At 48.7% G+C, this 27,386-nt stretch overlaps 7 protein-coding genes across 7 annotated transcripts; 3 read left to right on the top strand and 4 right to left on the bottom strand.

Moving 5' to 3' along the window:
* Window positions 1–132: 132 nt before the first annotated feature.
* On the bottom strand, window positions 133–6,530 carry RhiXN_06705 (tyrosinase; the record flags this gene model as incomplete). Its single annotated transcript, XM_043326521.1, has 17 exons — window positions 133–446; window positions 518–818; window positions 989–1,165; window positions 1,224–1,841; window positions 4,779–4,853; window positions 4,907–4,967; window positions 5,024–5,128; window positions 5,265–5,447; window positions 5,498–5,551; window positions 5,608–5,749; window positions 5,810–5,815; window positions 5,866–5,930; window positions 5,982–6,021; window positions 6,084–6,100; window positions 6,152–6,201; window positions 6,259–6,333; window positions 6,390–6,530. 17 exons carry the CDS (start codon window positions 6,528–6,530, stop codon window positions 133–135), a joined length of 2,424 nt encoding a protein of 807 aa, XP_043181953.1.
* A 1,027-nt stretch (window positions 6,531–7,557) lies between these two features.
* Window positions 7,558–9,312, top strand: RhiXN_06706 (uncharacterized protein; the record flags this gene model as incomplete). Its single annotated transcript, XM_043326522.1, has 15 exons — window positions 7,558–7,594; window positions 7,645–7,662; window positions 7,715–7,796; window positions 7,849–7,877; window positions 7,939–7,951; window positions 8,015–8,035; window positions 8,088–8,259; window positions 8,307–8,361; window positions 8,414–8,474; window positions 8,532–8,636; window positions 8,698–8,713; window positions 8,765–8,860; window positions 8,918–9,005; window positions 9,072–9,136; window positions 9,211–9,312. The coding sequence occupies 15 exons, from the start codon at window positions 7,558–7,560 to the stop codon at window positions 9,310–9,312; spliced, it is 960 nt and encodes a 319-aa protein (XP_043181954.1).
* Window positions 9,313–9,850: 538 nt separating this feature from the next.
* On the bottom strand, window positions 9,851–12,853 carry RhiXN_06707 (cysteinyl-tRNA synthetase; the record flags this gene model as incomplete). Its single annotated transcript, XM_043326523.1, has 12 exons — window positions 9,851–10,203; window positions 10,263–10,428; window positions 10,483–10,741; window positions 10,904–11,019; window positions 11,077–11,199; window positions 11,254–11,361; window positions 11,424–11,434; window positions 11,499–12,090; window positions 12,141–12,410; window positions 12,460–12,556; window positions 12,620–12,708; window positions 12,761–12,853. 12 exons carry the CDS (start codon window positions 12,851–12,853, stop codon window positions 9,851–9,853), a joined length of 2,277 nt encoding a protein of 758 aa, XP_043181955.1.
* A 224-nt stretch (window positions 12,854–13,077) lies between these two features.
* Window positions 13,078–13,533, top strand: RhiXN_06708 (U6 snRNA-associated-like-Sm protein LSm2; the record flags this gene model as incomplete). The annotated part of the gene is made up of 4 exons (XM_043326524.1): window positions 13,078–13,080; window positions 13,144–13,241; window positions 13,296–13,356; window positions 13,405–13,533. 4 exons carry the CDS (start codon window positions 13,078–13,080, stop codon window positions 13,531–13,533), a joined length of 291 nt encoding a protein of 96 aa, XP_043181956.1.
* Window positions 13,534–14,188: 655 nt separating this feature from the next.
* RhiXN_06709 (uncharacterized protein) lies at window positions 14,189–17,213 on the bottom strand (the record flags this gene model as incomplete). Its single annotated transcript, XM_043326525.1, has 14 exons — window positions 14,189–14,733; window positions 14,779–14,823; window positions 14,877–14,949; window positions 14,993–15,404; window positions 15,808–15,945; window positions 15,996–16,026; window positions 16,068–16,073; window positions 16,121–16,155; window positions 16,208–16,615; window positions 16,665–16,802; window positions 16,853–16,910; window positions 16,965–16,984; window positions 17,036–17,068; window positions 17,107–17,213. 14 exons carry the CDS (start codon window positions 17,211–17,213, stop codon window positions 14,189–14,191), a joined length of 2,049 nt encoding a protein of 682 aa, XP_043181957.1.
* Window positions 17,214–17,326: 113 nt separating this feature from the next.
* On the bottom strand, window positions 17,327–21,160 carry RhiXN_06710 (Dedicator of cytokinesis protein 3; the record flags this gene model as incomplete). The annotated part of the gene is made up of 10 exons (XM_043326526.1): window positions 17,327–17,797; window positions 18,053–18,370; window positions 18,447–19,181; window positions 19,229–19,294; window positions 19,343–19,783; window positions 19,855–20,090; window positions 20,241–20,358; window positions 20,411–20,658; window positions 20,688–20,878; window positions 20,931–21,160. 10 exons carry the CDS (start codon window positions 21,158–21,160, stop codon window positions 17,327–17,329), a joined length of 3,054 nt encoding a protein of 1,017 aa, XP_043181958.1.
* Window positions 21,161–21,326: 166 nt separating this feature from the next.
* RhiXN_06711 (cation transport ATPase) lies at window positions 21,327–27,244 on the top strand (the record flags this gene model as incomplete). Its single annotated transcript, XM_043326527.1, has 22 exons — window positions 21,327–22,178; window positions 22,230–22,592; window positions 22,699–22,842; window positions 22,904–23,000; window positions 23,083–23,103; window positions 23,166–23,359; window positions 23,429–23,558; window positions 23,623–23,780; window positions 23,965–24,117; window positions 24,171–24,207; window positions 24,323–24,672; window positions 24,735–24,894; window positions 24,942–25,059; window positions 25,112–25,246; window positions 25,302–25,381; window positions 25,430–25,638; window positions 25,697–25,977; window positions 26,030–26,105; window positions 26,165–26,210; window positions 26,361–26,511; window positions 26,557–26,662; window positions 27,041–27,244. 22 exons carry the CDS (start codon window positions 21,327–21,329, stop codon window positions 27,242–27,244), a joined length of 4,065 nt encoding a protein of 1,354 aa, XP_043181959.1.
* Window positions 27,245–27,386: the final 142 nt, after the last annotated feature.

The raw sequence follows: 27,386 nt of genomic DNA on the forward strand, positions 1-27,386 counted from the left end.
AGAGTTGTAGGATTCGTGTCGAGACGTGTATTTGGTTTAACTTGCACTTCAATTGCATCATTTTTACTTTGAACTTCAATTGTGGGAGGCAGTGTGATAAATTACACTAGCTAAAAGTGGATGGAGCACTTCTCATCCCGACCAAGATTCAATTTCATCCCGATCACCTTCGTCCACGACGGTCTGGTCCTTCAGTTCAACGACGTCCTTTGGGTATTCTTTGAACCGCTTCTCGAATAACGCAGCAAAAGGACTAGGTCTAACACGTTTAGGGGGGCGTGACACAAACTTTGGCGATCGTCTATTGAACCTTGATTGGTCTCTGTCGGGAGCTATTGCTTCAGCAGTGAGACTACGCCGAGAGGCTTTCATCGGGAAAGGTTGGATCTTCGGGTTCTTCTCAGGGGGCCCGATCTCATTAACGGAGAGCGAATTGTTTATTTCTGCTGCAGAACGCTCGACGTCGGGACTTGAAAAGATGCTGGGGCTTCATGTTGTTCCATCGTCCCATCCTCACTATCAGATGGCTCGCCCGCGGCCAATGTATCACATTCCGCTTGCATAGCTTCGTATTCGGAGAGAAGTGATCTGTCATCATCGAAGCAACTGGAACTATCCTCAATTTGTGATTCGTTCTCTGGGCCTTCTGCATATATAGATTCTGTTAACTCCGGACGATTGCCAAGAGCCGCTTGGCCTAGATCTTCGTTGCTGCGATCTGCATTGAATGAATTAACCGGGAAAACGGCCCGGGTACTAGTAGTGTAATGTCCCGATCTACCAGTAGCTGAAGTCTTGTCTAGTTCAGGTCCATACAGCTATCGGGATCAGTATTTTTGTATAGGGATGAACCGCGCTAGGTGGATATTATCATGTCCAAAGGGTTCGCAACTTTCGGTTGGTTGGTCATGCTGGACTATCGACGTTTTTCGAGGGGTCGACTGGGAGAATGGACATATTGGGTTGCCGGGGAACTAGCTGCCCACACCACTTCTGGTACGTTGGCATATTCTATGGATTGCTGGTATGCCGAGCCTTCATCTCCAGAGCTACTCATGTGATCGGCCACAACTGTAGCATAGGCCAGAAGCTTGGATTTGTATATGTCTGATGAGGCCAATCTTGGTTGGAAATGTGGTTGGAGTATAACTTCTCGTCCAGGCGTCTAAAGTCATAGTGATAATAAGCCACGCGAACCCATGTTAAGGATCCGGTATACGTACTCCAAATTGGCCAAATTGGCCACGTATGGCACTCGAACTTGATGTATTACAAGAGGCGGAAGATAATATATATGGTGAAGGCTCTCTACTCCCCACTAGGGCATCCAAAGGGAATTCTCTGAACGATCGAGCTGGGCTGCTGGGATACATTGGTATACCAAACGGATGCTTTGTGCACAAAGTGTCATGGGTCTCATCCGCTTCTGGCTCTAAGACGTTGTTATGAGTTGGTGTGTGAGATATTATATCGTCTGGTGGCCCAATATGGGGTACTGGGGTGGTCGCAATCAGGGGGAATGGATAAGCTCTGGGTGAAAACAGCGAAGATGACATTCTTTGAGGTGTTTCGAGCTGCGATGAGGCCCTAAGGATAGGTGGTACTGGCTTGGAATCGGAAGATTCAACGCCGGCCCAGTGTGCAGGGTTATTGTTTTTGTCATCAAAGTCGTTTAATGGTACGATTACATCTTGGTAATGGTCTTCGTAGGTTGGTTCAACGAATGTCGGCGGAGCAAAAGGGATCGACGATAGATTCATGTATCTTCTATTTCTAGGTTGTTCTTGTTGCACTGCATCCGGCAAAGCTGTAAATCGTAGGGTGCTAGGTGCTCGTGAGGACTAGGCGCCTTGTAAGCGAACGGATTATCATCATCACTCAGGTCAGAGCCCATGGACTGCGTGACTGCGTGGCCATCCGTTGCGTCCCTTACGGGGTGTTTCTTCGACAATGCGTCAAAAGTGTCCGCTAGCCACGACGGAATGTTCCTTTTGGCTAAGGTAGCTGATAAATAACGGAACGAGTGTATGCACAAAGCTACCTACTCTATCAGCATCTTCTCTACGCAAAATTTTTATATTTCCAGGTCTATATCAAATTGAACAAGGAGAGCCGATGTATATTGTACTTGCTGTACATACCTCGTTCTGAACCAAATATTCCTCCCCACGGTTACGTTGATTGTATCGAGAGATATGGAAAATCGTTCTGCGGTGCATTTCCGCTTCTGGAAGACGTCCTGAAGGTAAGTTTTGGGCGTTTGGCCGGTGCTCGGGGTCGGATGGTGGAGTTTCTGAAAGTTTGAATGGCTAGGAGAGGTGCATAGAATTGAAAAAGGCCTGGACTGACCTTGCTGTTGGATATGACGCCTCGCCACATTTGTATTGATTTACACGAACGTTGCTTTTTTTGGTATATCCTACACATATTAACTGAATTCCTGGATTTATGTCTAGTTACGCTGAACCTACCTTGGTCTTCCACGAGAACCTGGAACATTCGGCGCAGCGCGGGAAGGCATGTGGTAGATCCTTACCAGAGAGAATGAATAAGATTATAACAGGTAGCTTATTGGTCAAGCCACCCCAAAATGCGAGCTGATTGGTATGTAAGTAGTAGGGATGAGAGAAAGGTCACGTGGGGCGTTTGAAGAACGATCTGATGAACTTCTAATTGGAGATACCGTCGGCGTGCCTGTTTGATCGCCTGATATTCGTCGTTACAACACCCAAAAACAAATGACATCAATTTCATCATTGTCGCGCCAAACGCCTAGTGTTGTTCATTTGTTCCCTTTCTGGTATCTAATGTAATCATACGGGTCGGATCGAATTCGAATTTGTATGCCCATTGTGTTTTCGGAAAATGATCTACAGAAACACACTGAATAGCAATTCCTCGCTAGAATCAATCGCATGGCTGGGCTGGAGGAGGATAAAAGCTGGCAAACCTTCTCGGTTGATAAATTTGGGCATTGAATTCGGTAGCTGTTTGAGTCTAAAGGCCAATCGCATTTAAACCTCTTGGTATTGGCCTCTAAACTTACCAGTAACGTAGCCAGGAAATTATTCAGATATGACACCTCTAAATATTTGAATCACTCACCGTTGGGTTATTGGTTATCTTGTTTACCATTCGCATAAACGCCTTAAACTCACAGCTAATCTTCTACTATGAGTCACCAGGCATAGTTGATTCCTGAGAGTTCTGGATCGACTACTTTCAAATTATTTTACATCGTATAGTATACTTGAAAATTCGCTAGCTTCTGTAAGAACCCAGTCGTGCCGTCATACTTATGCTTTTGTTTACTCACCATATTGTAGTCTGTAACCAGTGAGAACGAGGGAACTCACTAAAGACGCGAAGATAGAGCAACGCTATGGATACATGAGAAACACGAGAATCTAATATAAGAAGACGGAGACATATCTTAACGAGTGGCGGACACAAGTTGAGGAGTCGATACATAACACAAACACATATATATGAGAATGACAGACCGAAACAATCTTCTAAATCCTGGGTTTAACAGGCGCATATACCGAGGAGGCTCTGCCTACTTGACCTTCCCACAACAACTATGTACGCATATAGAATAAACCACTACAGCTTGACGTGTCGAGGACATACAATCCTCAAGTGCTTGCTGCAATGGTATTGATAATCCCGGTGGCGTTAAATGGTAGTTCATTTAAACAAATATACGGGGAGAGGCGGTACTCCAGGGCCATATCTCCTGGAGTCACCTAAAATCGTGATCATATACATGCAACTATTAAACATATGCATTGCGAATACAAGTGTTTCGGCTGATTGCTCGGGTCCTACAGAATTAGCTTGAGGACTCGGATCATTCTCACGTTCTTCTATTTATACTCATATGTATATAAACGGATTATTATGCACAAATCAATTACTCCAAAAGATAATTATAATGAATAACAAGAACCCGTTCTAAATGTACGCTTCATTACATGTACCGGTCTGCGGATTTCCCGTGCGCTCGTTCCAGCTGGTTCCTCACCTTTTCTGCGGAAATGTACGAAGATCCGCAGGTAATCTACAAAACAATTAATATTGCAAAGGTACCGTTTTTTTCTTATAACGGCACTATGGTACTTCCGCAGAAATGTACCGGAGCGCAAAAATAAATACATAGTAAAACTAAAAAAACCAAGGGCGCGGAACAATGTGTGTATAATATATCGAATCACGATGCGAGTCATATGCTCTTTTTTTCGTCGTATTTAAGAAGATGGACATGCACTTTATGCGATTCTGAGGCGTGGATCGATACACTTGGCTCTCACCCCATGCTCGCTCGTTCTATGCTCCTTTTGAAGGATTTTATTGCCGTCTAGTCAATAGGATGAATGGAACATCACCTTCAGCCACTTCGGTTGGAACCCATCAGCGAGTATGGAACGAAAGTCGACTATAATGGCTGGGTAGGCATTCAATCTCACGTACTGAAAGTGGTGCACATAGAAAATTCTATACAATATTAGATTCGAAATCCAATTCTTAAGTTTTATCAGACAACAGTGCCAGGATATCGCGAATATGCTATATTAACAAGATGTTTAAAACCGTAAAAGACCCTAAACGAATGAATATGTGTTGATAATATTAGTCCAAATGCAGTTCTAGAGATAAATATAGCACAAAGTATCGCCGGTTGTGTCAAGAACATCACCGATGGTAACAGGCTTGTACATTCCTATAAAAAATAATGAGACCAATCGCGATCATCTTCCGATTATAAAACTACGCACCAGCGTAGGGATAACGGTTGAAGCATCTTGCCAAGGGGCAGCCCCGTTAGGATATAAATCGGGACTGGTCAAGTTCTATCAAATCCACTTAGCACACATAGGTCTCACGGCTAGGCCAAATCACTCACTCGCACGCTTCCACCAGCAAAAGCCTTCTGGTTCTTGGGGTTGAGCTTTTGCCACCATAACCTATGTTCTAGAATTGGATGGGTTAGTTGGGAGTCCTCTATGTGTCTGTGACCTACTCCATGATGAAGGAAGAACATAGGCTCGTTAGGCGAAATGGTTGGAGCTCCACTGAAAGGGCATTGTGCAGAGTAGCGTTCTTTGGGCATAGTCCACCCAAATCACTGGAAGCATCTCAGAGTTATGGTATGTGTGTACTCGATAGACATACCCTCCAAGAATCATGTGGACCGATGTATGCATTGATTGAGCCTATGCTCCGATGAGTGTTATACTTTGGAAATGAGATCAGTAGCTTACCTGCTCCATATAATATGGAATTTCTTAAAGTCGCCAGTGGGTTGTGCCAGAAGTTTAAGGACCTCTCCCAAGGTGAACGTAAGATTGGCTCCTTTGAATGTATCATAGGGATAAAGCGAGGGATCAACTCCTGGAGGGGCCATGTATGGGAAGGGGACGTATTTGCGCCGCAAACGGTGGGGGCTGTCAATGGAGTTCAGCTGGGTGATTTAGGTTTGGAACAGAAGACTTACGCTGGATAAGCAAATGTCAAATTTTGGAATCCACCATCCTTGACGGTGTAATCGCTGCGCACATCCCAGCATCAACGTCATTCGTGAGTGGCTAACACGACGGAACCTACTCATTCGCATCTCCCCAAGTTCCTAGGCCCCAAGTTTTGTCAGAGTTGAAAATCGAGCTTTTCTCGAAATTTGCGGTGTCTTTAGTCAAATAAGTCCCCGGACCTGATATAGGTACTGCATTAAGCTTACCAAATTCCCAGGCTAGATGCGTCGAGTTTCAAGACCTTTAGTTTAGCTCTGATTGTCAAATAAAAAACGTACCCCAATCTATCAACTCTTGTTAGTGACCTGCTTGTGCCTTAGTTCAGTTGACTCACATGGTGTAACCCCTTTGTACCCGCACTGCGTCCGTAGAGCATCGGTCCAAGATTGGAGATACCATCTATGGAGTCAAACATAAATCTCAGAATAATTATGTCTTTTACTGACGAACCTATGCCAAGGGAGGAAAAGTCCCGTATTATGAATGACAGCTAATCACGGATAAAGGAAAGAATCAGCATTCAACGAAGTATGCAGTTGTCAAAATACGAACGATTGAGATTCATATGACTGAGGAAAGTAAGTCAGAGCAAGTTCACAGTCATTTTGTGGAAAGCTTACACATATGTGAGCTCATCCTGATACGAAGAAGATTTGCTAACAGGTACAATCTAGATTCACATGAGATTACACTAATTGGGTCACTTGAATCGATAGAGGATCCATACCTGATCATAATACTGGTACTTGCTCAAGTCGATTGGGGGCTTAAGTTTGCCTGAGGCAGGCTTCTTGTTGAGGCACTGATTACCGGTCTATTCAGTTACAGGATCACCAAAGATTGTGAATACCGGCTCACATTGACTGCTCGGATCCACTCGGCTTGTTCAGCTTTAGAGAAACGACGCCACTCTTTGCGTATCTCAGGGTTCTTGCATTTACTGGCAAGAGATGCAGGTAGTAGAGCAACGAGAACCAGGGTAGTGAATGAAAGTCTCATTGCGTTGGGATGGATTAAGGGTGGATGGAGAGGCGGTTTAGCACAGGGCTACACAACAGGGGGAGAACTACTGTAAAACGAGGAAGTAGTTGGAGAGATATACCCTCCCAGTGAAAAAATATCATCCGAAACTCGAGCTAAATCGATGCCGAGCTTTGAGGCGAGTGCGATCGCAAAACATGGACCCATCAGCGGTAGCGAGGAACGACAAGGAACACTGGGTAGGTAGTGCCAACAACCCTTCAAGCCCCCATTTAGAAAAAGTGGCATAAAGTTGAATGGTTGTGCAGGAAATCCCGAGCCACGCCGATGGACAAGATCCTGGGCGTGCGAGGAACTTGGGATCTTCAGGAGTAACCGAGGCGGGTTACCGCAGAAAGAATTAGCTGGCAGATAATCACCATGTTCAACCACATGAGATTGTCTTCTCAGCACACTATTTCCAGAAAAAAAATCGTATCTCCGACCAAAATTCTTGACTTCGAATAATAGTGATGTTTCGCATATACACATGCGTTCGCAAATCAAACCTTTATTTGCCACCGTGCCTATCACGACCTTGATGGCAATTAATGTAAATTGGCTACAGACAGAGATGTATAATGCAGACCCGGCAGCTCACGTCATAAAATCGATGATAGACTCAAAAAAGCCGATCCGTTGATCGATGTACTCCTTGTCTGACAATCTGTCCCAGGTTCAGTAGCCCACCGCAGCGCGTAGCGTGGGTCGGTCTTGGAAGTTGGTGTCTAGATGCCGAATCATTCGGATCACACGTACCCTGTGGCTGGAAAATCCCCGAGAAGACACAGAAGTCGGCTATAGCACATATACGCAGCAAGTCGATTTGCCACCCAAGAAACAGGGCTTACATAATAGATCACACGTATCCATTCCATTTTTGCATTGAGTCCGAAGCAACTGCAATTCTGAACCCCAATGGATTTTTACGTCTCCAGTAACGATGCTGATCTCTGTGATGTCGTTACACCGACAAAGCAATATAGACAATGTCTACTTTTAGCCCATGGTTTTGCGCAGTCGTGTTCTCCCTTATGCTCACAGTAGGTTGCGTATAATAAAACCATATAAACTCTAATTAACAGTACGACAGGGAGTAATACTTGCACAGGTATGCATGCTTCAGTGAAGTGAGCCATGCATTAATTTATCTACAATTTCAGACCTACAATTATGTCGAGGAGCGACCAAAGGACCCGTTCTTAGTGCAATTGTTGGTATATACCTCTTTTGTTTTGTGTATAGGTGAGCCGTGTTGGATGTTCCGTTGTACACATCCTCAAGTGACCATGCTCAGCCAAGTCCGCCTCAACTCTGGCAATAACGGTGCGTGTTGTACGCTTTCTGGAAATTCTTGACTAAATAAGTGTGGTGGTTAACGTTGCAGTGGCGGCTGTTCAGTGAGTGATTGCCTTGTATCCCCGTGATGACGGCCAAAGCTGATAGCACATCATTTAGTCAAGCATTTTGGAGATTTTCTCAATGTATGTATCGTATGTAATACCGTTATTGTTTATCTCTATAGCTCTGTTATAGGTCGGCATCCCCCGCTGTCGATCAAAAGATCACCACTGTGTGGGGATCATTCATGGGTCTTATTGTTCAGGCCTATTTCATACACCGGGGGTTTGTTTTGTCGCGCAATTGGTACTTCTTGATCGTAGCGTCGTTGGCATCAATCATCGGGTTTGTTGGCTCAATCATCCTGGTATGTGCATAACGTTTTGCTGGAGCAATTTGTTGAGTAGACACAAGTGCTATGTGGTGTTCACGCTCAAAGGCATCCCTCCACCACTCTACCTCCAATCGGGTGAGTACTCAATAGGAAACAACCAAGTCAAGTACTGATTCTTTTATTCAAGCTAACATGATGGTTATTGGTACTGTCGTGGCGGACGCCTTGATTACTGGTTTCACCTGTTGGTAAGGTTGTTCATTTATACGAGCTGTCGAGTTTCATGTGACGCTATCACACTCAAGGTACCTGCTCAACCAACGCAAGCAATCTTCATTCGCCAGTACCAACACCCTGATTGTACGCTTAGTTACTACATCCATGCAATCTGCTGTCCCTCCCCTCATTTGGTGAGTGCATTCAAGCCCTGAGAGATAAGAGCGTCAAGTGTATCTTACTTTATCGATATAGTGCAATATTCAACTTGGTGTGCATATGTTTATATTTTCAGATGCTACTTGCCTCATTCACTCTCCAGATTTTTAACTCTCGTTCAAACGCAACCGACAATGCTTGGGTCCTTTGCTTCAATGTTCTTCTCCCATACTTCTATGTCGTGAGCTTGATGTTCACGGTAGGAGGTCATTTCTTAGTGGATCTACAGACCTTTATTGACCTTCTACCATACTAGATCAATTCTCGTGCCCGACTACGTACAGCTGGAGGTAGTCAAAGTGATAGAGCAAATGTGTATGGCATGCACTCTCTTCCTAAGAACGGTAGGTGTCTATATTGCAACAAGCTGTCACTAGCGTTGAGTTTATGATGTCTGTAGCGTAATCCAGAGGGCACTGAGCGCTCTGCCACTCAGGTTTATGTGACAACTCAGACACGGACCGACCAGATCAACGTGCGTGGAGTCAATGAGGACCATATGAGTTCTTTCATAGATATCAAAGGCTGATGTATAACTATATAATTTAGTCGGCGGAGCGCGGGGATATTCCTAGCGATCGCCGTTCGGTGGACTCCAGTTCACATGTCTCTGTGGGAGACAAGAAACGACGTTTGGGAGACGACTTTTGATATAAGCTATGCAAATATGTTCGATTTATTTCGGGATTTGGACAAATATATGACCATATGATAACAATATTCTCGATTTCTTGGATCTTTGGAGTAGCTATTGACAATACATTGAGTTGTTGTCAACAATATCCCGCCACAGGAGCAGTTCTATACCATCAAACTTGGACAATCAAGCACGCAGAATCAGTGGCGCCTTCGGCCGATGGTGTCGGGGTCCAATGTTTAAACCTAGGATAATTTGGGTATTTAACACGCCTCCGCTATACCGCATGTAGACTGCTAACCAGTATGCATATGTGTACAACCTAAAATGGACATAACCGGAGAGGCCGAGCTGACTTCATCTATTTGCGAATTAATTTGGGAATAGCTAAATGATTTCCAGTACAATATGGTGCACTAGTTTTCCGAAAGTATATAGAACCGAGCATACAGCTTTTTGCAATCTACGAGCGGTCGTCCATGCGCTGCACATACGGATTCACATAATTGATATCGATTTTGCACTCAAAATTTAATATGCATGTTAAGACGATCACTTTCTGCCCCCAGCCACCCATGCGTTCCATTCTTCATGCGCTTTGTTTTGAATCTCCCACTCTTTCGCTAGCTTTTTAGAGCGGCTCTTGGGGAGCTCGGCACCTGTAGCATCTGTCAACGGAAGCCCACGATCGTCCCAAGACCCATATGTTCCCTCCGGTACATTCGGGGGCCGGAACATTTCTGTAGGAGGAAGCTTTCCCCGCTCAAGTTTCGCCATTTGCTTGGCTTTGGCTGCCTCGGCTTGCGATGCCTTCTTTGCGGACTTTTCTGCTGCTTGGGCAAGCTTCTCATCACGGGCCTTGATGAGTGCTTCTGCAGGTACCAATTTTACCAGAGCTTTGCCATCTGAAAACAACGATTTTCATTAACAGGGAGAAAACGGCGTCATGAATATTGCCACCCACCATCCTGATCGTCTAGTGCAACGCCCAGAGGAATTAGATCAACATCTCTTAAGTTATCGCATAATTTGAGGATATCTTTGGCCGAAGCGCCAGAGATGGCAAGCTGCCTGACGGAATCACGGAATGCGGAGAGGGTGCGGAGGTACGGCATTAGTAAAGCTTCGCGCTATATGCGTCCATGTAAGCGTACTGGTTCCGGGCAATACAATAATTTACTCACATCAACCAATCCTTCTGTGTTGCTACCATCTGTACCCCACCCAATGGTTCCAGTGGTATCTCCGCTCAGGCCAAACACCCTGAGAGCCTCAGTCACCCAGCGAGCGATGTGTGCAACAACACCGACATTTACGCGTGAGCGACCACGTGCGACGTAGATGTTTGTACGGGAAACGAGCTCGAGAACTCGTTGAATGGCCTCGGGTGTGTTGAAAGAATCACACAGAGCAACCCGGTACGCATGCTGAGTTTGTGCTAGACTAAGGAACAAAAAATGGAGGAATAGGGTATGATTTGGACCGAGGTAGCGTGAGAGAGCGGAAAAGTGAACATTGGGGATATATGATATGTTACAATATGAGGCACATTCCCCAAATTCCATCAATATTTTCCCTGAAAATCGGAAGAAATCTTGGACTTACAATGCGGACAGCTCAGTCTCGGCCTCTCCGTAGTTGTGCCTTGGTTCTTCAGTTGATGGCTTCTCAGCCGCGGCTTCTTCGTCGCTCACAAGCGCCCTGGCAAGTGCAAAGAAATTCTTCGCATATGGTTATTGCTCTGAAGTACCCCATGGTATTAGTAGGCGAAATCTCACATTGAAAACTGTCTCCTGTGAGCGGACCTCAAGGATCAAGCTTTCTTTGAAGTCCATCGCATTCCAAGGTTGAGCCAAAAATGCCAAGCGTAGTTGGCGAGAACTGTACATTTTGAGGGCATCCTGATGGTCATTTTAAGTTTGGTTGCGGTGCGGTTATTCGGAACGATCGCGTACCTCGACAGTGATAAAGTTCTTCAAAGATTTGCTCATTTTCTGACCTTCTATGTGCAAATGTCCTGTGTGCAAGAAATAATTGACCCATTGTTGGCAATCGTGATAGGCCTGTATAAACCGTCGAAACATGAACCTAAGGTTCCGGTTTTGCTGAGCACCAGATTGCTTACCTCGCTCTGAGCTAGCTCGTTATCGTGGTGGGGAAACGCAAGATCAATCCCCCGAGTGTATATCCATCCCATCACCCAGGATAGCACTAGCCATAACTGAGCACTCAATGTGCCAACCAGGTCGACCAGGTCCCCACGGTGAGGGCCATTCGGGCTCTCCGGGTTTCGACCTCTTCCACAAGGCAAAGTCCGCTGGAGAACGCTTAGACTCTGGGTTAGAGAGTGCGCCTTCTCCTTCCTCAAGCAATGCCGTGTTGTTCTTGGAGTGGGGTTGGAGTTTCGCATACATATGCTTCCAATCTTTATCTTGCCCGTTGACGCCGTCATACGCGCGTACATCAAAGTAAACACTCCCTCCGGCTTCATACGCCCATCCCCTGGAGACAATCTTCTCCACAAACGCAACGATTTCAGGGACGTACTCGGTAACTCGAGTCAATGTGTCCGGTCTCCGGACACCAAGAAGGTCCATATCCCTCATAAATGCGCGCTCCCAATATGCCGATAAAGCACGGGTAAGATGTGAAGGGATCGGCGCGGCATTGGGTGAAGCAAGGTGAAGTGCGTCAAGATAAGGGGAAAGAACAGGTGCTGAAGCTGTAATCAATGCTTCTGATGGAGAGCCCACGTTATTTTGAGCTGATGTTATAGCGACATGAGTGTCTCTCTATGTTTGGTGAGAGTTCGCATATAGCTTAGTAGAAAAAAGTAACTTACGAGTGCCTTAAGATGCATAAAGAACTTTTCGTCACGCATATTCCCAGCTTGAACCCAGGTAGGGTCTTGAGCGAGGGTTTCGATTTTTGCCCAAGAGGACTCTTCTTGTCCAGATATGATCAAGCTTTTGTCTTCCAACCCCTTAACCAGTTGCTTGTGAAGATATGCCAGCCAAGCATTTTGGACAGTGTCGATGAGTTCTTGAGTTATTGTAGGTGTACTCGTCGAAAGACCATCCAAGTGGTGTTGTTGACGAGCTCGGATAATGATCTACATCCCCTAAGATATTTGAGTTGTAGCTTGGTACAACTATGCGTACCTTATCGTCAATGTCAGTAATATTCATCACAAAGTGCACATCGTATCCAAAATAGTCCGTCAAAATTCTCCGAATAATGTCTTGAGTAAGGTAGTTTCTATAGCAGAAAAACTGTTTCAAGTTCGGCTAGAAACAGACAGTTTGGAAGTCATTTGCCTACCTGGCATGTCCCATATGACTAGAATCGTAAACGGTCGGGCCGCAATTATACCAAGTTACATTTCGCCCTTTCCTGGGGATAAATTCGGTCTATGATCGTTCGGGATCAAGCTCTTGGCAGGTATTTTTGGCTTAGACTCACCTTTGATTTGGTAAGAGAATTGTATACCTTCAGTACAGGCTCGTCGCTTCGCTGAGGTTGTAACCATTCTGGGTTATGGGATTTATCGGCCATCCTGAATATACTACTTGTATGAAAGCTAGGGGGGAAAAGATTTATACGTCTAGATATGACGTGTCTAGAGAGAACCGATCGTCTTTTAACTAAACAAAAGGTTGCCAGCATGCGGTGGATGGCTGACTCGGAGCGCACGATGAGTTGGCTGGATCAATTATGACTAAGCACGCGCAAACGCCATCTGATTCCGTGTTTTGCTTAGCGCTTAACTTCGACCTACCATGGTGCGCACAAGCGAATATATTTTCATGGCTGTACTGACAAACTGATGTAGAATACCTGAGTAGTTGATTTTCTCTGTCTTCAAGACTTTGACTGACCAAGAAGTCACCGTCGAACTCAAAAACGACCTTTCCATTACGGGTGTTCTCAAGTCGGTCGACCAGTAAGTCATCTTACAAACGCGACATTGGCTCGATTGAAACATAATATTGAAAAGATTCTTGAACGTACGCCTTGACACTATCAAAGTTCACGACGAGGCGCGTCATCCGCACATGGTTAGTCTAGACATTCTGCTTGTCGGACTACCCTTACCCATTGAACAGATGGCGGTCAAAAACTGCTTCATTCGAGGGTCCGTCATACGTTACGTGCAACTGCCAGCCAGTGGTGTCGATACACAGCTTTTGGAAGACGCTACTCGCAAGGAAGCGGCGAACCAGGCCAAGCGATAGTACACGGGTTGTCATGGTAGACCTTGCTTGGGTTTTGCAAACGCATTGTTATATTAACCACACATAAGCAATTCATACGAACAACTGTGGCGGGGAATAATCCGGATACAATTATACAGGAGTAAAAAAAGCATGAGTCACCAGATAGCGAAGGAAGTATGCAAGCAAGTACTGGACAGTCATATCAGGAAGGAGTGTCGGCTTGCTTGTCGGACTACCCTTACCCATTGAACAGATGGCGGTCAAAACTGCTTCATTCGAGGGTCCGTCATACGTTACGTGCAACTGCCAGCCAGTGGTGTCGATACACAGCTTTTGGAAGACGCTACTCGCAAGGAAGCGGCGAACCAGGCCAAGCGATAGTACACGGGTTGTCATGGTAGACCTTGCTTGGGTTTTGCAAACGCATTGTTATATTAACCACACATAAGCAATTCATACGAACAAACTGTGGCGGGGAATAATCCGGATACAATTATACAGGAGTAAAAAAAAGCATGAGTCACCAGATAGCGAAGGAAGTATGCAAGCAAGTACTGGACAGTCATATCAGGAAGGAGTGTCGGCTCTGTAACCTGGGGGTATAATCATTGAAAAGTAATATGTATCGGGGTAAAAAAAACCAAGAAGAACGAAGTCAAAAGGTAAAAACAAATCAAGCGTCCCTTTTCATCCATCCTAGACTTCCCAAACGAGATAGCCTCTCTTTGGTTCGGTTAGAGAATACTGAGCTGGTGTCACGAACACTATGAGTCCGGCCCGGCGCTCCAACACCTACGTTAACGAGGGAGCCAATAGATGTTGCATCAGGAGAAGCAGGCGGCTGATTAGTCTGGCCATTCTGCCCATAGGCTCCTGGGGCAGACAAGCCATACTTATTCAAGTGGGCAATATTCCGCTGTAGTGGTGTGAGGTGAGTGCTCGTAGGTGACACGGCGGTTGCATGGGTAGGCGTAGGTGGCGACCCCACGAGCGGTTGTTCCGTCGGAGACGCAATCCTCTCACGCAGTGAAGGAAAGTGAAATAGGAATAGAGAGGCTGACGGAAGGTGCCCCAACATGTCCACGTTTGGCGAGGTAGTGGGAGAACGAAGGACGACCAGCAATGGAATCGGATCGTTTGGGATACATTGACGATACACCATCATGGTGGTTGGCGGTAGTAACCGTAGGAGCGTGCGGGAAGTGGTTTGTGGTTTGGCTAGCGCTTAGGGGTAGATTAGTTCGGACGGTTCCGAGGCCAAACGTTGAATCTCATCATGGAAGTTCTTGCGGAAGAAGCGAACCAATGCTGCAAGTGTGTACAAAGTTAATGGGGCTCGCTAATTTCACCATGGCACTTACTTTCGTGGAATGGCAGCATTTCAGCTGGACAAAGTTCTTCGTGCAAAGCAAGACATTGATCAATTAGCCGAACCTATTGATTAGCACGGGAATTAAAAACTAAGCCTGAAACATACTTGATTGTCAATAGCAGCCTTTAATTGGTGAATAGACTGGGCGCTATCAGGATGGCTAGCAAGATAGTCTCCACCCATAAAGACTTCTCGGAACAAAGTTACACTACCACCGGCGCCTGCATCAACCACGGCGTTCAGCGCCATTGAGAGTGCATTTGTCGATACGGTAGCTCCCGACTTGGCGAGGCCAGAATACCGGTGTGCTAGTGCAGCCAATTCGGAAGTCTTTTGGCGAACATCTTGCAACGCATTCTCTACAGGCGAGAGTTGAGTCACGGCAACGTCCATCACGCATGAACGCCTTAGAACCGTCGGGAATATTTCTTCGGTAGTCAGGACAGTCTTTTCAGTCCACACGTCCCGAGTATCGTTACTTCGCGTATGGCCTTCGGGAACAAACCTACGAGTGAAACTGAATTGATTCAGTGAGCTATAAAAGGCAAAAACGAATTAGGTATTGGTCTTATGTAAAAGTTGATCGACATGCCTATGCTCATAGTATGTCCTAATGGCAATAGGTACGTCTGGATTAGTAAACACGGGAAGCGTCCGGTCTGGCTCTGGCGTGACGGCTGTGCATTGAATGTACTGCGCCGTACCAAATCGAATTTCATCAGGGGGTTCGGTCGTTGTCCGCAATAGTGTCGCCTCAGGGTGCTAAAGAAGACCAATTAGAGATGGACACTATCTGAATGAGAACAAGCCTACTTTGTTTAACATTCTTTCACAAAACGCTCCAAACTTTTCCCACTCGTAACCTCGGTACTGGGGCCATATGAATAGACTGCCACTGGGACGGAGACTAACCCGCTTACAATGAACTGTTTGTCACGCAAGGCTGCTGGGAAATGCCATAGAATGCTACCCGGAAATATTCAGAGTAGTACCGTTGGTCCGTTACAATATGCTCCAGTAAAGCGGCTTGATGAACCATAATTTCTGCAAGCCGGCGACTGAGATGAAATCAGTCAAAACTCGCTAACGGGCCGCGCGCGATACGCACTAGTCAAAGGACACCTCAGCATGCTGAGTAGCTAGTTCGCGACAAATTTCAACAGCCGTTTCCCAGGCTTACCCTTGCCTACGGTCGGTGAGCGCCCAATCAAGATAGTAAACAGAGCAACTTACTCAGGTACTCGATGATTAACAAATACAACTCTTTCCTCGCAAACTGCGATTGTCGGGGCAAGTCCAGTTCCATGGAGCTTCAACTACGCATGCATGTCCCATTCGTGGAGGTCCGCATGAAGCTTGAGCGTCAGCGCCGCCTCGACATAATTTTCGCTATTGAGGTGCATATTGACCAGCTGATGCACATATTTGATGTACATTTCGTCTCGGCCGATCTTCCGAGTATAGTTCATGAGTCGAAGAGTAGCGATCACACGATCGTCTTGGTACTCGTCACCGTCCGGAAGTTCTCGTACGTTCATAAGGAGGTCGAGGAAGAGGTTGACAGAGTCTAGGAAATCCTCAACGCGGCTTCGTAGCACTGGGTCGAGTGAGGAAGAGTCGAAAAGACCTCGGAGTTGTCCGACAAAGAATGATCGGGAAATGTCATCGCCTTTGGTATCTGACATGTAGAGCTTATCCAACTTGTTCACAAGTCGGTGTTCGATGTCACTACCAGAACCTTAGTATTCAAGCCAAAAGATAGGTGAACAGCACTCACTCGAAATGTCCACTGACATGGAACTCTGAGACAATCATTGAGTATAGTATTTGCACGGCATTGTTTCGCAGCTGGTCATGATGGCTTAGGCACAAGTCGAGGACAGGATCGACGAGCGAGGCGAGCGTAATTTGATACCTATTGTCCATTATTAATGCGGATCGAGTCGGGGAAGTACTTGGACTTACCCCATAGCGTGTAATAACCCCCGCCTGAGCAGAGACAGCTTCATCCCCATCCAATAGCCTGCCAAACCTCAACAAAATATTCGCTCCCTCTCCGCGAAGATCCCCAGCCAACCTCCAAACAGCACGTCGTTTCTTCCAAGCCACATGAGCATACAGTACTGGACGAAATAACAGAATACTCACCTGCGGACAAATTCTTCAATAACCAACTGATTGCTCGCCAACAAGTCATAAGCATCGCAAGGGCATCATACCAAAGCGCGGCATCAAACTGGTCCGCATGGTTCTCTTCGGGGATAAACTCTCGGGTGAGCATAACGGCCACGGGATCGGCCATCTTGAGAATAACTTTATGAGCCATGATGTTCACGTTTAGCCGTTGGTCGGATAGGCATCATGATTCAAGATGGAAATCGCGACTTTGAAAAATAGGCTCATAAACTTGGCGAGGTGTCCCTGAAAAAAAAAAGAGACTCACTTGGGGAGAAGGGAGAGCAGAAATTCCACATTGTCCTCTTCTTGTCTGAACAACCTCCTATCGGCCCGAATCGTAGGGTCGACCAAACACATCTGAAGCTTATCGAGCATAACCGCCACGACCGTTATACACAACCGCGTCGTCTCCAGCCACCCAACTCGAGCCGCATCCCGAGCCGCATCCGAATCTCCAGCGCTAGTCATAGTGAACTCGTTAAACTTGCCAAAATGGGGCTTGATCCACGAGATGATCGACTCGACGAGGAGCGAACGCGATTTTGGATCGTCGAATACAAAGCTCCGGACGAATTGGATGTACATCAAGAGTTTCCAAACTACGAGTTTGCCCTTGGTGCTAACGAGTGAATTGGTAAACCCCGTTACAATGGGGACGAGTTCGGTGGTCGAAAACGATTGACAGGTCTGGAAGGATGGATGCAAAGTGTTGGAGTGCAATAGTTTGTGTGCCTATTATATCGGTGAAGTCCTCGCCATGACTTTATTCACTTCGTCAAGTGTCCCTAACACCAGAGTCAATTCTATCCAAAATACCCTCCCCTGGGTACAACAAGAAACGACGTACCAAGACTTCTCTTTTAAACGCCCCCTCTAAATGCTCCGAGGTAACACCCATCCCGACTTCATGCAACTGCTGCAACTGCCTCGCCCGGACGATAAACCGAAACACATAGTGCCACACCTTCAACGCCGCCCGCAACGGACTCGCGTTTCCTCCCCGCTAGGGCTCGATAACAGCCGGTTCATGGAATGAATCATATGTCCCGCGGCCGCAGCGCACGAAAAGTGCTGGTCGATGTACACGTCCAGCACAGGCTGAAAGTTGTTGAACCGCCTGTCTTGGATGATACCCAGAACAGTGACCAGCACAGAAAACACCAAGTCGTCCAGCTCGCCGCGCGAGTTGAGGGGAGAGACCAACACCGCAAAGAGCGCGTCGAATATGTCCTGGAGGAACTTGACGATCTCGACTTCGCCCACAAACGTAAACTTGCCCAGCACGCTCGCGAGCTCGTCCTTGTCCTGGGTTTGCTCCCAGTTGAGCAAGAGAGCAGAGTGGCGTTTTGGGTGTACTTGGTCGAAACAGGAACGAGCGAACGACGAGCGCGTCCCGTGTAGGCTGGAGCACCCTCGCCAGCGCGGGCGCGAGCTCGATCTTGGTGCTGGGACCGGGGACAGACGCGGGCGCACCAAAGTAATCTTTCGGCTGAACACTTTCAATCTTTTCCGTCTTGTACAACACGAGCCTGTGCGTCCCGTCCGAGACAAACGCGCGCCCGTCCGGGAAGAGCGGGAGATAGGCAAACGCAAAGGCCGGTCCGCGGCGGTTCCGAAACGTGAAGAACAAGTGGTCCGCCTCGTCCTCGAGCTTGACCTTGACGAGCTCTCCGTAGCTCGGCGTGTGGGATTTGTAGAGCACCGTGGAGCGGAAGGTGGATTGCGGTGGCTGGCCGGATCCAGCTGAGAGGATCGTGTCGAGTGTTCGGCCGCCCCGAGTTCGGACTTGGACCGAGACTTCGACGCTGGGTGGGCCGAGCCCTCCCATCCCCCCGACGAGTGCACCGATGCTCTTTCGCGTTCTTGCGCGAGTCAGCGAACTCGCCGGCGAGCCCGTGTGCTGAAATTCTCCGGACCAGAGCTTAATAAACGCATCGTTGCGGGTGTCTCCCGGGAACACCACGTCCGGGAAACCCAACCTCGAAGTTAAAGGCACCGAATGGAGCAGGGACGGGTTTTCGTGGATGAGTGTGGCAGAGTCGCCGTAGAGTGTTTTGAGAGTGACGGCTATCATGTCGGCCCTGTGGTTTTCCCCGATCAATCGCCGTGCGTCGATCTTTGAAATGCAAAAAGAAAAAAAGGCTTGGGAGGCGGGGGACTTACCTTGGACTTTTTTCCATGCACCGTTCGTCGGCTCGGAGGATATCTTGGTGAAGCGTTGAGAACCGGCTTTCATCGACGGGGACAAAGATAGGCATCGTGTATTCGCGTCCTGACCAACCCCTTCCTCGTCGAGGCTCCCAAGTCCAACTCGAGCACCGCGCATCCAAACGGTCGCCTCAAATCCTCGGCCGTCTCCGATTTCGACTTGCGTCGCGGTTTCGTTTGCGCAGGGGGCGGGAGCTGGGTCATACTATCCTCCCAAACCGACTTGTACATCGGCTCGCTCCCTCGTCTCGGCGACCGCGCACTCGAAAACGATCCGTGGCCTTGCTCAGATACGGCCCCCAGCCCAAGCGTGTTTGATTCTTCGATGGTGCCCATTCCTGGTTTACCCGGGCTCTCGGCTTCGCCGTCCGGGGCGAGTTTCATCCCACCGCGCCTTACGATCCGGCATACGAGCACGAGTCCCTCGGAGAGGTCGTGTGATCCCAAGTCCGTAAAGAGCGTGCGAATCGGAGCTTCCGGTTTCCGATCGTCCCATCGGTAGATTCGCCTCTGGCCAGACCGATCGAGGGTGCTCCGTTCGATATGGGGGACCCCGCGGTATGTGTCTCGTCTCCGCGCACACCGTTGCGATTGAGTATGACGCAAAAGTCTTCGGTGACGAACGATGCGCCGGCTTTGGAATAGAGCGAAAAGAAGAGTTCGGTGTATTCGCCTGGTGCGCAGGGTGCGGCTACGAACGCGCGCAGGTCGAGAAGGATGTGATGGAACTTTGGACGGGTCGTTTCTTCTTTTCTACCACGAGACTGCGACTGCGGGTTGCTCAATAGGGCAGGAGCAGGAGGGGGAAGAACAAATCCTGGATCGGGCCCAGCGCCGACGGTTTATAGCTCTGGGTCTGGGCGTCTATGTAGGCCAAGGCACATTGCATGGCGTACATCCGAATGGTAGAGACCCAATTCGTAACGTCTGCTTTTTTGCCTTGGGAAAAGTCGACTTCGACGCCTACGAGGCCTCCCCCTGCCGGGTGACGGACAAGCACGTCGAGTCCCTGGGCGACGTTGCCCCGTACGAGGCGCATGACGCATTCTCGTCTTAGCGCGGCGGATTCCTCGGAGCTCATCCCCCTAGCAAGAGTTGGCGCCGGCCAAGATGGAGTGCGTCGATATGTTCTCGGACCGAAGTGAACGTTCGGTAGTCTCGTTTAGCAAGGTACGTGAACAGGCGAGCGTGCCATTCGCGCAGAGCCGAGGCAATCTCATCGACAAGCGGTTCAACTAGACCCAGAGCGGTCTCGTCGCCGGACTTGAGGGTCGGCCTTGGAGCCTCTGGTTTTTCGTGTAGAGGGGAGCGAGGCGAATCAGGTTCTTCCTGGAGAGTGGCCATGTGGAAGCCTGCTGGGGTGCAAGGCCTGGGCGAGGATGGGACTGGGAGTGAGCGATGATGGTTGCGAGACGGCCTTCTGCGTCTGGGAGTTCATCGCGGATGTGGACGTGCGTAGCGGGGAATATTCCGATCGTCACTTGGGGATCTTCCACGACTGTTGTGTTGTCTTGGGCCGGAGGGATGCCCAGGATGGTAGATTGGGCAGGGGAGGGGTCGGGTGGAGCTGGGGCCGATGGTGTGTTGGATGTACAGACAATGTACCTTGGACAGTTTCAGACCCAAATCATGTTATTACGCAATTGTTGAGACTCACCCGCGATACCAAGTGGGCCCAGCGTCTCTCCATGCCTCGAACGCGTAAATCTCATCGCCAACGTCGAGACGGGCCAAGTGGGGATTGCGATGTGCGTGTTCGGGTATTGCATCGAGCTCGAGTCGGGGAGGACCAATCGACGACACGCGGTCGTTGGTAGTTGGAGATGCATGGCTCAGTGGGTGGATGGCAAAGCCATACAACAACAACGGGAGGGGTTCCCAGCCCATTATGGCAGTGGTCGTGTAAAGTAAATAGACACTGGGGTTCATTCCGTACAATCAGGGTCCTTTGCAATTCACATCTCGTTGATTTAGAATCGTCATATGTTAGGTAAGTTGACTTGCGCTTGGACTCTGCCTCGACCACCTGTCTGGGATTTGTTGCGTGGGGAGAATGCACGACTATACAGAGGGCGCATCCCCTCAGGATATCCGGGCCGCTGCCCACGCATCCACCAGGCGCCGTCGAGACTCCCAAATCGGTTCCGCATACGGCGATAACGACGATGAAGGTGCGGTGTTTGGCGGTCCTCAAGCAGCTCTCGTCCCCAGCTCTGTCTCCAGCTTCCACCGAGAAAGACCCCTATGGCGTCGAGACAGCCGACGTAAGAGCATAGACAGTCGGAGGAGGAGTATATCTAGTCGTCGGAGCATAGGGAGCCGAAGAGCAAGCATCGATAGTCGGGCCGTGAGCGATGCGGATGCACTTTCAGGCGACGAGGGGGCTGTGCAGCTAGAGAGCCCGAGCATAGAAGACACCGAACGCGCTGCCAGAACCGGTATGTTTGCCTCGTTCACGGGGCTGTTCAGGACCGAAACCCAAGACACCCGCCCTGGTATCTCCCGTCGCACATCCGAAGCCTCTTCAGTCGGCCAATGGGACATTCCACTCGGCTCCGACGTATCTGGCTCTCCTCTCCCTTCTCCAACCGCTTCTTTGCCAATCATCACAGGTGGAGACCCATTTTTCGGAGACACACGCATCGACATTTCTCCCCCCGCTTCTCTCTATGACGTTGACGCTACTTTACCCGAGTCCAGGCAGAACGTATACGTAGCCGACGAAGATGCCCATCTGCGGCTTACGGGATACACCCGAGTCGCATGGCGAAATCTCGTATGGTACGCCTTGTCCATTCTCTCATTGGGCACCCTCGCTCTGGTCGGACGCTGGGTCCCAACCATGTGGCTCCGCTTCGTAGCTCGCGAAGTTGGCTTTCCCGATGCGGATTTTGTGGTCGTCGAGGTAAATCTCTATCTCTACTCCCGATTAGGCAGCTAATTAATCGAGCAAAAGACCGAACACGCAGATTTCCTTATGGTCGATATTAACACTATCTCATACCCTTATCCTTTGGACACAGTCTTCAACAATGGTTCTGCCAATCCTACTCCCGGACACTCTACACCAGCCGAAGCAGCCTTGACCAAGCTTGCTTCCAGGGATCCAAGCATTAGGTCCAACATCAGCGGGACCCCAGCCAACGGGCATTCAAACGGAGGGTCTAATCTCAACGGGTCAAACAGCACGCTCAAGCCACCTACCGAAATTAACGGGCTTGGAAAGGGAGAAGCCATGGGCACTCTTTCGTTTGTGGACTACAGGTACAATCGATTCGTGCTCGACCCTCGGTCAAGGAAATTCGCCATGCTACGGTACGTCAATTTTTTAGTTCACATTACACATATTTGACTATTATCTTTCTCCGCATCACCCAATTTGTCAAATATGGCCTGGAACTTTATGTCACACGACCCGAATCTAGCAACTGGCGGGACCGAACTGGCCGAACCTCTCCTCAATCACAGGAGGGCTGACTACGGGCACACGAGACCAACGTACAACGGCATTCGGAGCAAACGAGGTCGAAATCGAGGCAAAGAGTACAAGCGCACTCTTGATCGACGAGGTAAGGCCTTTTCTCCCACCTTGGGACGATTCTTGATTGGCTGAAACCGCTCGTGCGATAGGTCCTGCACCCATTCTACGTCTTCCAAATCGCCTCTATTCTTCTCTGGTCCCTGGATGACTATTATTATTACGCATTCTGCATCGCTCTCATCTCATGTTTGTCTGTGGTGACGACTTTGGTCGAAACGAAAAAGACAATCGCAAAGATGAGAGATGAGTCGGTTCAGGTGCGATGTAGGCGTCAAGGTCGACGGTGAATGTATGTCTCTACTTGTTTTCTACCCGCAAGTGGTTCAAACACTGACGCTTCGAGACAAACAGGGCAAACGAAATTATCCTCGGACCTCGTCCCTGGGGACACAATCTCCCTCCTCTCGCCGACTTTGCACACAGTCCCAGCAGACATCCTGCTCCTCTCCGGAGACGCGATCGTAAACGAGAGCATGTTGACCGGGGAAAGCGTGCCTGTCAGCAAGATTCCCGTTACAGAAGGCGGAGTGAAGAGCTACGTGCTCGTGAGTCTGTTTCACATGTTAACACTCGGCAGGCGGGTGCAGGGTTACTTAGCAGTACGAACGATGTAGGGCGCTGGAAAGAACGATGCGGACGTCGGACCTGAACTTGCCAAGTCGTTCTTGTATGCCGGGACCCGGGTCGTTCGCGTTCGTGGATCCGGGGCTGGAGAGGACGCGATTGGGATCGTTGTCAGAACCGGTACGTGCTTGGTTTCATTCATGTCACTCGCAACTTTATATTTGATGCATTTATCTTTTAATAGGATTCAACACAACCAAAGGCGCCCTTGTCCGTTCGATGCTTTTCCCTAAACCTATGGGTTTCAAGTTTTATCGTGACTCGATGAGGTTCATTGGTGTACTTGCCATTATCGCCGTTCTCGGCTTCATGGCCAGCGCTGTGCAGTTTGTTAAACTCGGGGTAAGTCTTGGGTGGATTATTTTTGAATTGGGATTATTTGGTCGTCGGCTCGTCTTGGCAACTCGGCCTATTATTTTATCTATGTTGTCGTCCCACTCGTCCCTCTCTTGCTACAGCTTATTAATTCGCACACCTTTTCTTGCATTTCAACCTACATGCATATGGCTAACCACCCGACCCCCAGATCGCATGGCAAACAATCCTCGTTCGCGCACTAGACCTCATCACCATTGTCGTCCCCCCAGCTCTCCCAGCAACCCTCTCGATCGGCACCGCATTCGCCATCTCCCGTCTCCGCAAAGCCGGCGTGTTCTGCATCGCGCCCACGCGGGTGAACGTGGGTGGCAAAGTCGACGTGGTGTGCTTTGATAAGACGGGGACTTGACCGAGGACGGATTGGATGTGTTGGGTGTGCGAGGAATCGAAGGTGAGTTTTCCTCTCGCTTTCCTGTTTTTGATTTGAAGGGCTCCCCCTATCCATTGTTTCCATCTATTTCTTGCCAAATCTACATACTGTGTTGATATTGACTGGACGAACACAGGTTCGGACCAACGCATGTTTGGAGAACTCGTCCAGTCGGTGCATGAGCTCCCTCTTCCGCGAGGTCGAGAGAAAATCAGTATCGTACATGCTTTGACGACGTGCCACCAACTTAAAGTCGTCGATGGAGAAGTGATCGGTGATCCGTTGGACGTGAAGATGTTTGATTTCACTGGGTGGGAGGTTGAAGAAGGCAAAGTCGGTGGTGGAGGTGGAAGTGGAGGCGGAGGTGCGAGTGTGGGTGCGGGAGAAGGAGGCCCAGAGCGACCTGCGACCTTGGTACAGACTATCGTTCGGCCGCCCGGCGGTGGCAAATTCAGACTAGAGGACGCAATGAAAACCGGCACTCGAGTACGTATCTCCACACTCTGTCCACCTTGACTTTATTTAGCTGAATTTCTGCCCGTCTTAAGCACGCACACTTTTTGGAACTGGGAGTGATCCGCACGTTCGAGTTTGTTTCTGCCCTTCGACGAATGAGCGTGGTCGTCAAACGGTTAAAGAGTAGCAGTATGGAGATCTATGTCAAGGGCGCGCCCGAGGTTATGGGTGAAATCTGCGATCCCGAGTCGTGTAAGTTTAATATTGGATTTATTGGTTTCTCTGCTGATGCTTTGCAGTCCCTGGAGATTATGAGGATATGCTTTCGTACTATACGAAACATGGGTATCGTGTTATTGCGTTGGCTGGAAAGAGTATTGAGGGGTTGTCCTGGCTTCGGGCCCAAAAAATGAAACGGTGCGTTGTTCCCCACACCCCCTCTCCCGCGCGTGCTAAGTTGATTGTTTAGGGAGCAAGCCGAATCGAATCTCAAGTTCCTTGGTCTTATTGTATTCGAGAACAAGCTCAAGCCAGGGACTGCTCCTGCGATTCAGACGTTGAGAGACGCGCATTTAGTATGCCGGATGGTTACTGGCGATAACCCGTAAGTCTGGTCGTAATCTTTGGTGAAAGTGCGCTGACTTTGTATTTGCATATAGACGAACAGCCGTTAGTGTGGCTCGTGAATGTGGACTGATCAGTCAAAGCGCACATGTATTTTATGCAGTATTCTCAGAAGGTATGTCGGGTCCTGTTCGGTGATACCATCGACTAACCTTGACAATAGGCAATGCTCAAACTGCGCAGTCAAAGCTTCATTGGAGTTCGGTTGACGACGCCACGCTGACACTCGACGACTACAGTCTCAAGCCCCTTCTTCCACGCGCACACCATACGATCGAAGAAGAAATCGCATATCAGGATTATACGCTTGCCGTCTCGGGAGATGTATTCAGGTGGATGGTGAACCATGCTCCGCTAGAAACACTCCAAAGGGTATGACATCATTCGCACTCAAACCCCAACATGCCCAAACTCATTCATCCCCAAACAGATGCTCGTCAAGGCGCAAATCTTTGCACGGATGTCCCCAGACGAGAAACACGAGCTCGTATCGCGTCTGCAATCCCTTGGATATACTGTTTGTTTCTGTGGAGACGGTGCCAACGACTGCGGCGCTCTCAAAGCTGCCGACGTTGGTCTTTCATTGTCGGAAGCCGAAGCGAGCGTTGCCGCACCGTTCACGAGCCGCACGCCTGATATTGGATGTGTGATCGAGGTTATTCGAGAAGGGCGTGCTGCGCTTGTGACGAGCTTTAGCTGCTTCAAATACATGTGCGTCGCCTTCTTACCTTGATTTCTTTGTTCTATACTGAAATAAGCTTAGGGCGCTGTATTCGCTTATACAATTTACCACCGTCACATTGCTATACTCCTTTGCAAGTTCACTAGGAGACTTTCAAGTACGTAATGTTTCATTTCGTGAATCGACCTTTGTTCTGACATTGCGGCCACCTCGCAGTTTTTGTACATTGATTTGTTCATTATTATCCCTATTGCAGTCACGAGTGGGTTAATTTGATTTCGACTCTTTTGTGCATAATGCTGATCGAGCTTTTTTATTCTTGTCCTCCGCTGATGATTGTTTGACTGCGCATTCATTCCGTGCATGGTTAAACCTATTATTTGTATAATGTGGCTGCAACTCCCAATCCTAGTGGGCCGAACATTACCGTACTCGCGCATATATCCCAAGCGCCCAACCGCATCGCTTGTTTCTAAAAAGGTCCTGTCGAGTATCATCGGTCAGATCGTGATTACGAGTGCGTTCCAATTTTGGGCGTTTTGGTGGGTTAGGGGGCAGGAATGGTGAGTCTTGAGTGGGTATGGCTGGGGTAGGCGATGGCTGACTAGGGTGGTTGCGTTTATGACGCACTTTATTATCGCCACTCTTCGTTTGGCCGCTACCCCACACGGTTGTACCTCGCCGCCTTCCCCCGCGCCCGTTTCATTTCGGCAGGTACACCCCACCAGAGCCGGCTTCGGGCTCGGGAGAGCTCAAGCACGACAATTTCGAAAATACGGCATTGTTCTTGATATCTTCCTTCCAATATGTCCTCGTCGCTGCTGTGTTTAGCATTGGTCCGCCTTATAGAAAGCCCATGTGGACGAATGGTACGAGTTTGTGTCTTGGGCAAGATATGGTGCGAGTGACTGACGGTTTATATGTTATGTGTCTCTACGATTATTACTTCCACGCTTGTGAATTTCCGTTTTGGTATCTCGGGATACAATAACAGGACTACTCATGGCCTCTATCGTGGCGCTAACGGCGTTTAGCACCCTTGTATTGTTGGCACCCCCGCAACCTATCCGATTGTTACTAAATCTTATGGAGATCCCGACGGGTGCGAAGCGAACGCTGCTGGTAGGAGCGATACTCAACGCAGCTATATGCTTTGCTTTCGAGCGGTGGAATCCGGTTGCTGGTGCGCTTGAAGTTGTCTCGCGTGGGCGGCAGCGGCGTGTTCGAGGCGGCCTAGAGTATCGTGCGGTGGAGGGCGGGATGGTTGGCCGCACCGGTGCGGATGATGAAGATTAACATTAGTTGTATATGTTGCGTTGTTAGTCAGCCTATACTCACCATTGTGGTTACTTTAATACACGGGTTCTTGTTAAACAAAGGCCAAAAGCATAGTGTACTTAGTTGCCAAATCGAGAGGTTGCTGCGGTATATGAAATTG

Source organism: Rhizoctonia solani, chromosome 7 (genome assembly GCF_016906535.1).
Source record: "Rhizoctonia solani chromosome 7, complete sequence".
In the NCBI taxonomy this organism is placed as follows: Eukaryota; Fungi; Basidiomycota; class Agaricomycetes; order Cantharellales; family Ceratobasidiaceae; genus Rhizoctonia; species Rhizoctonia solani.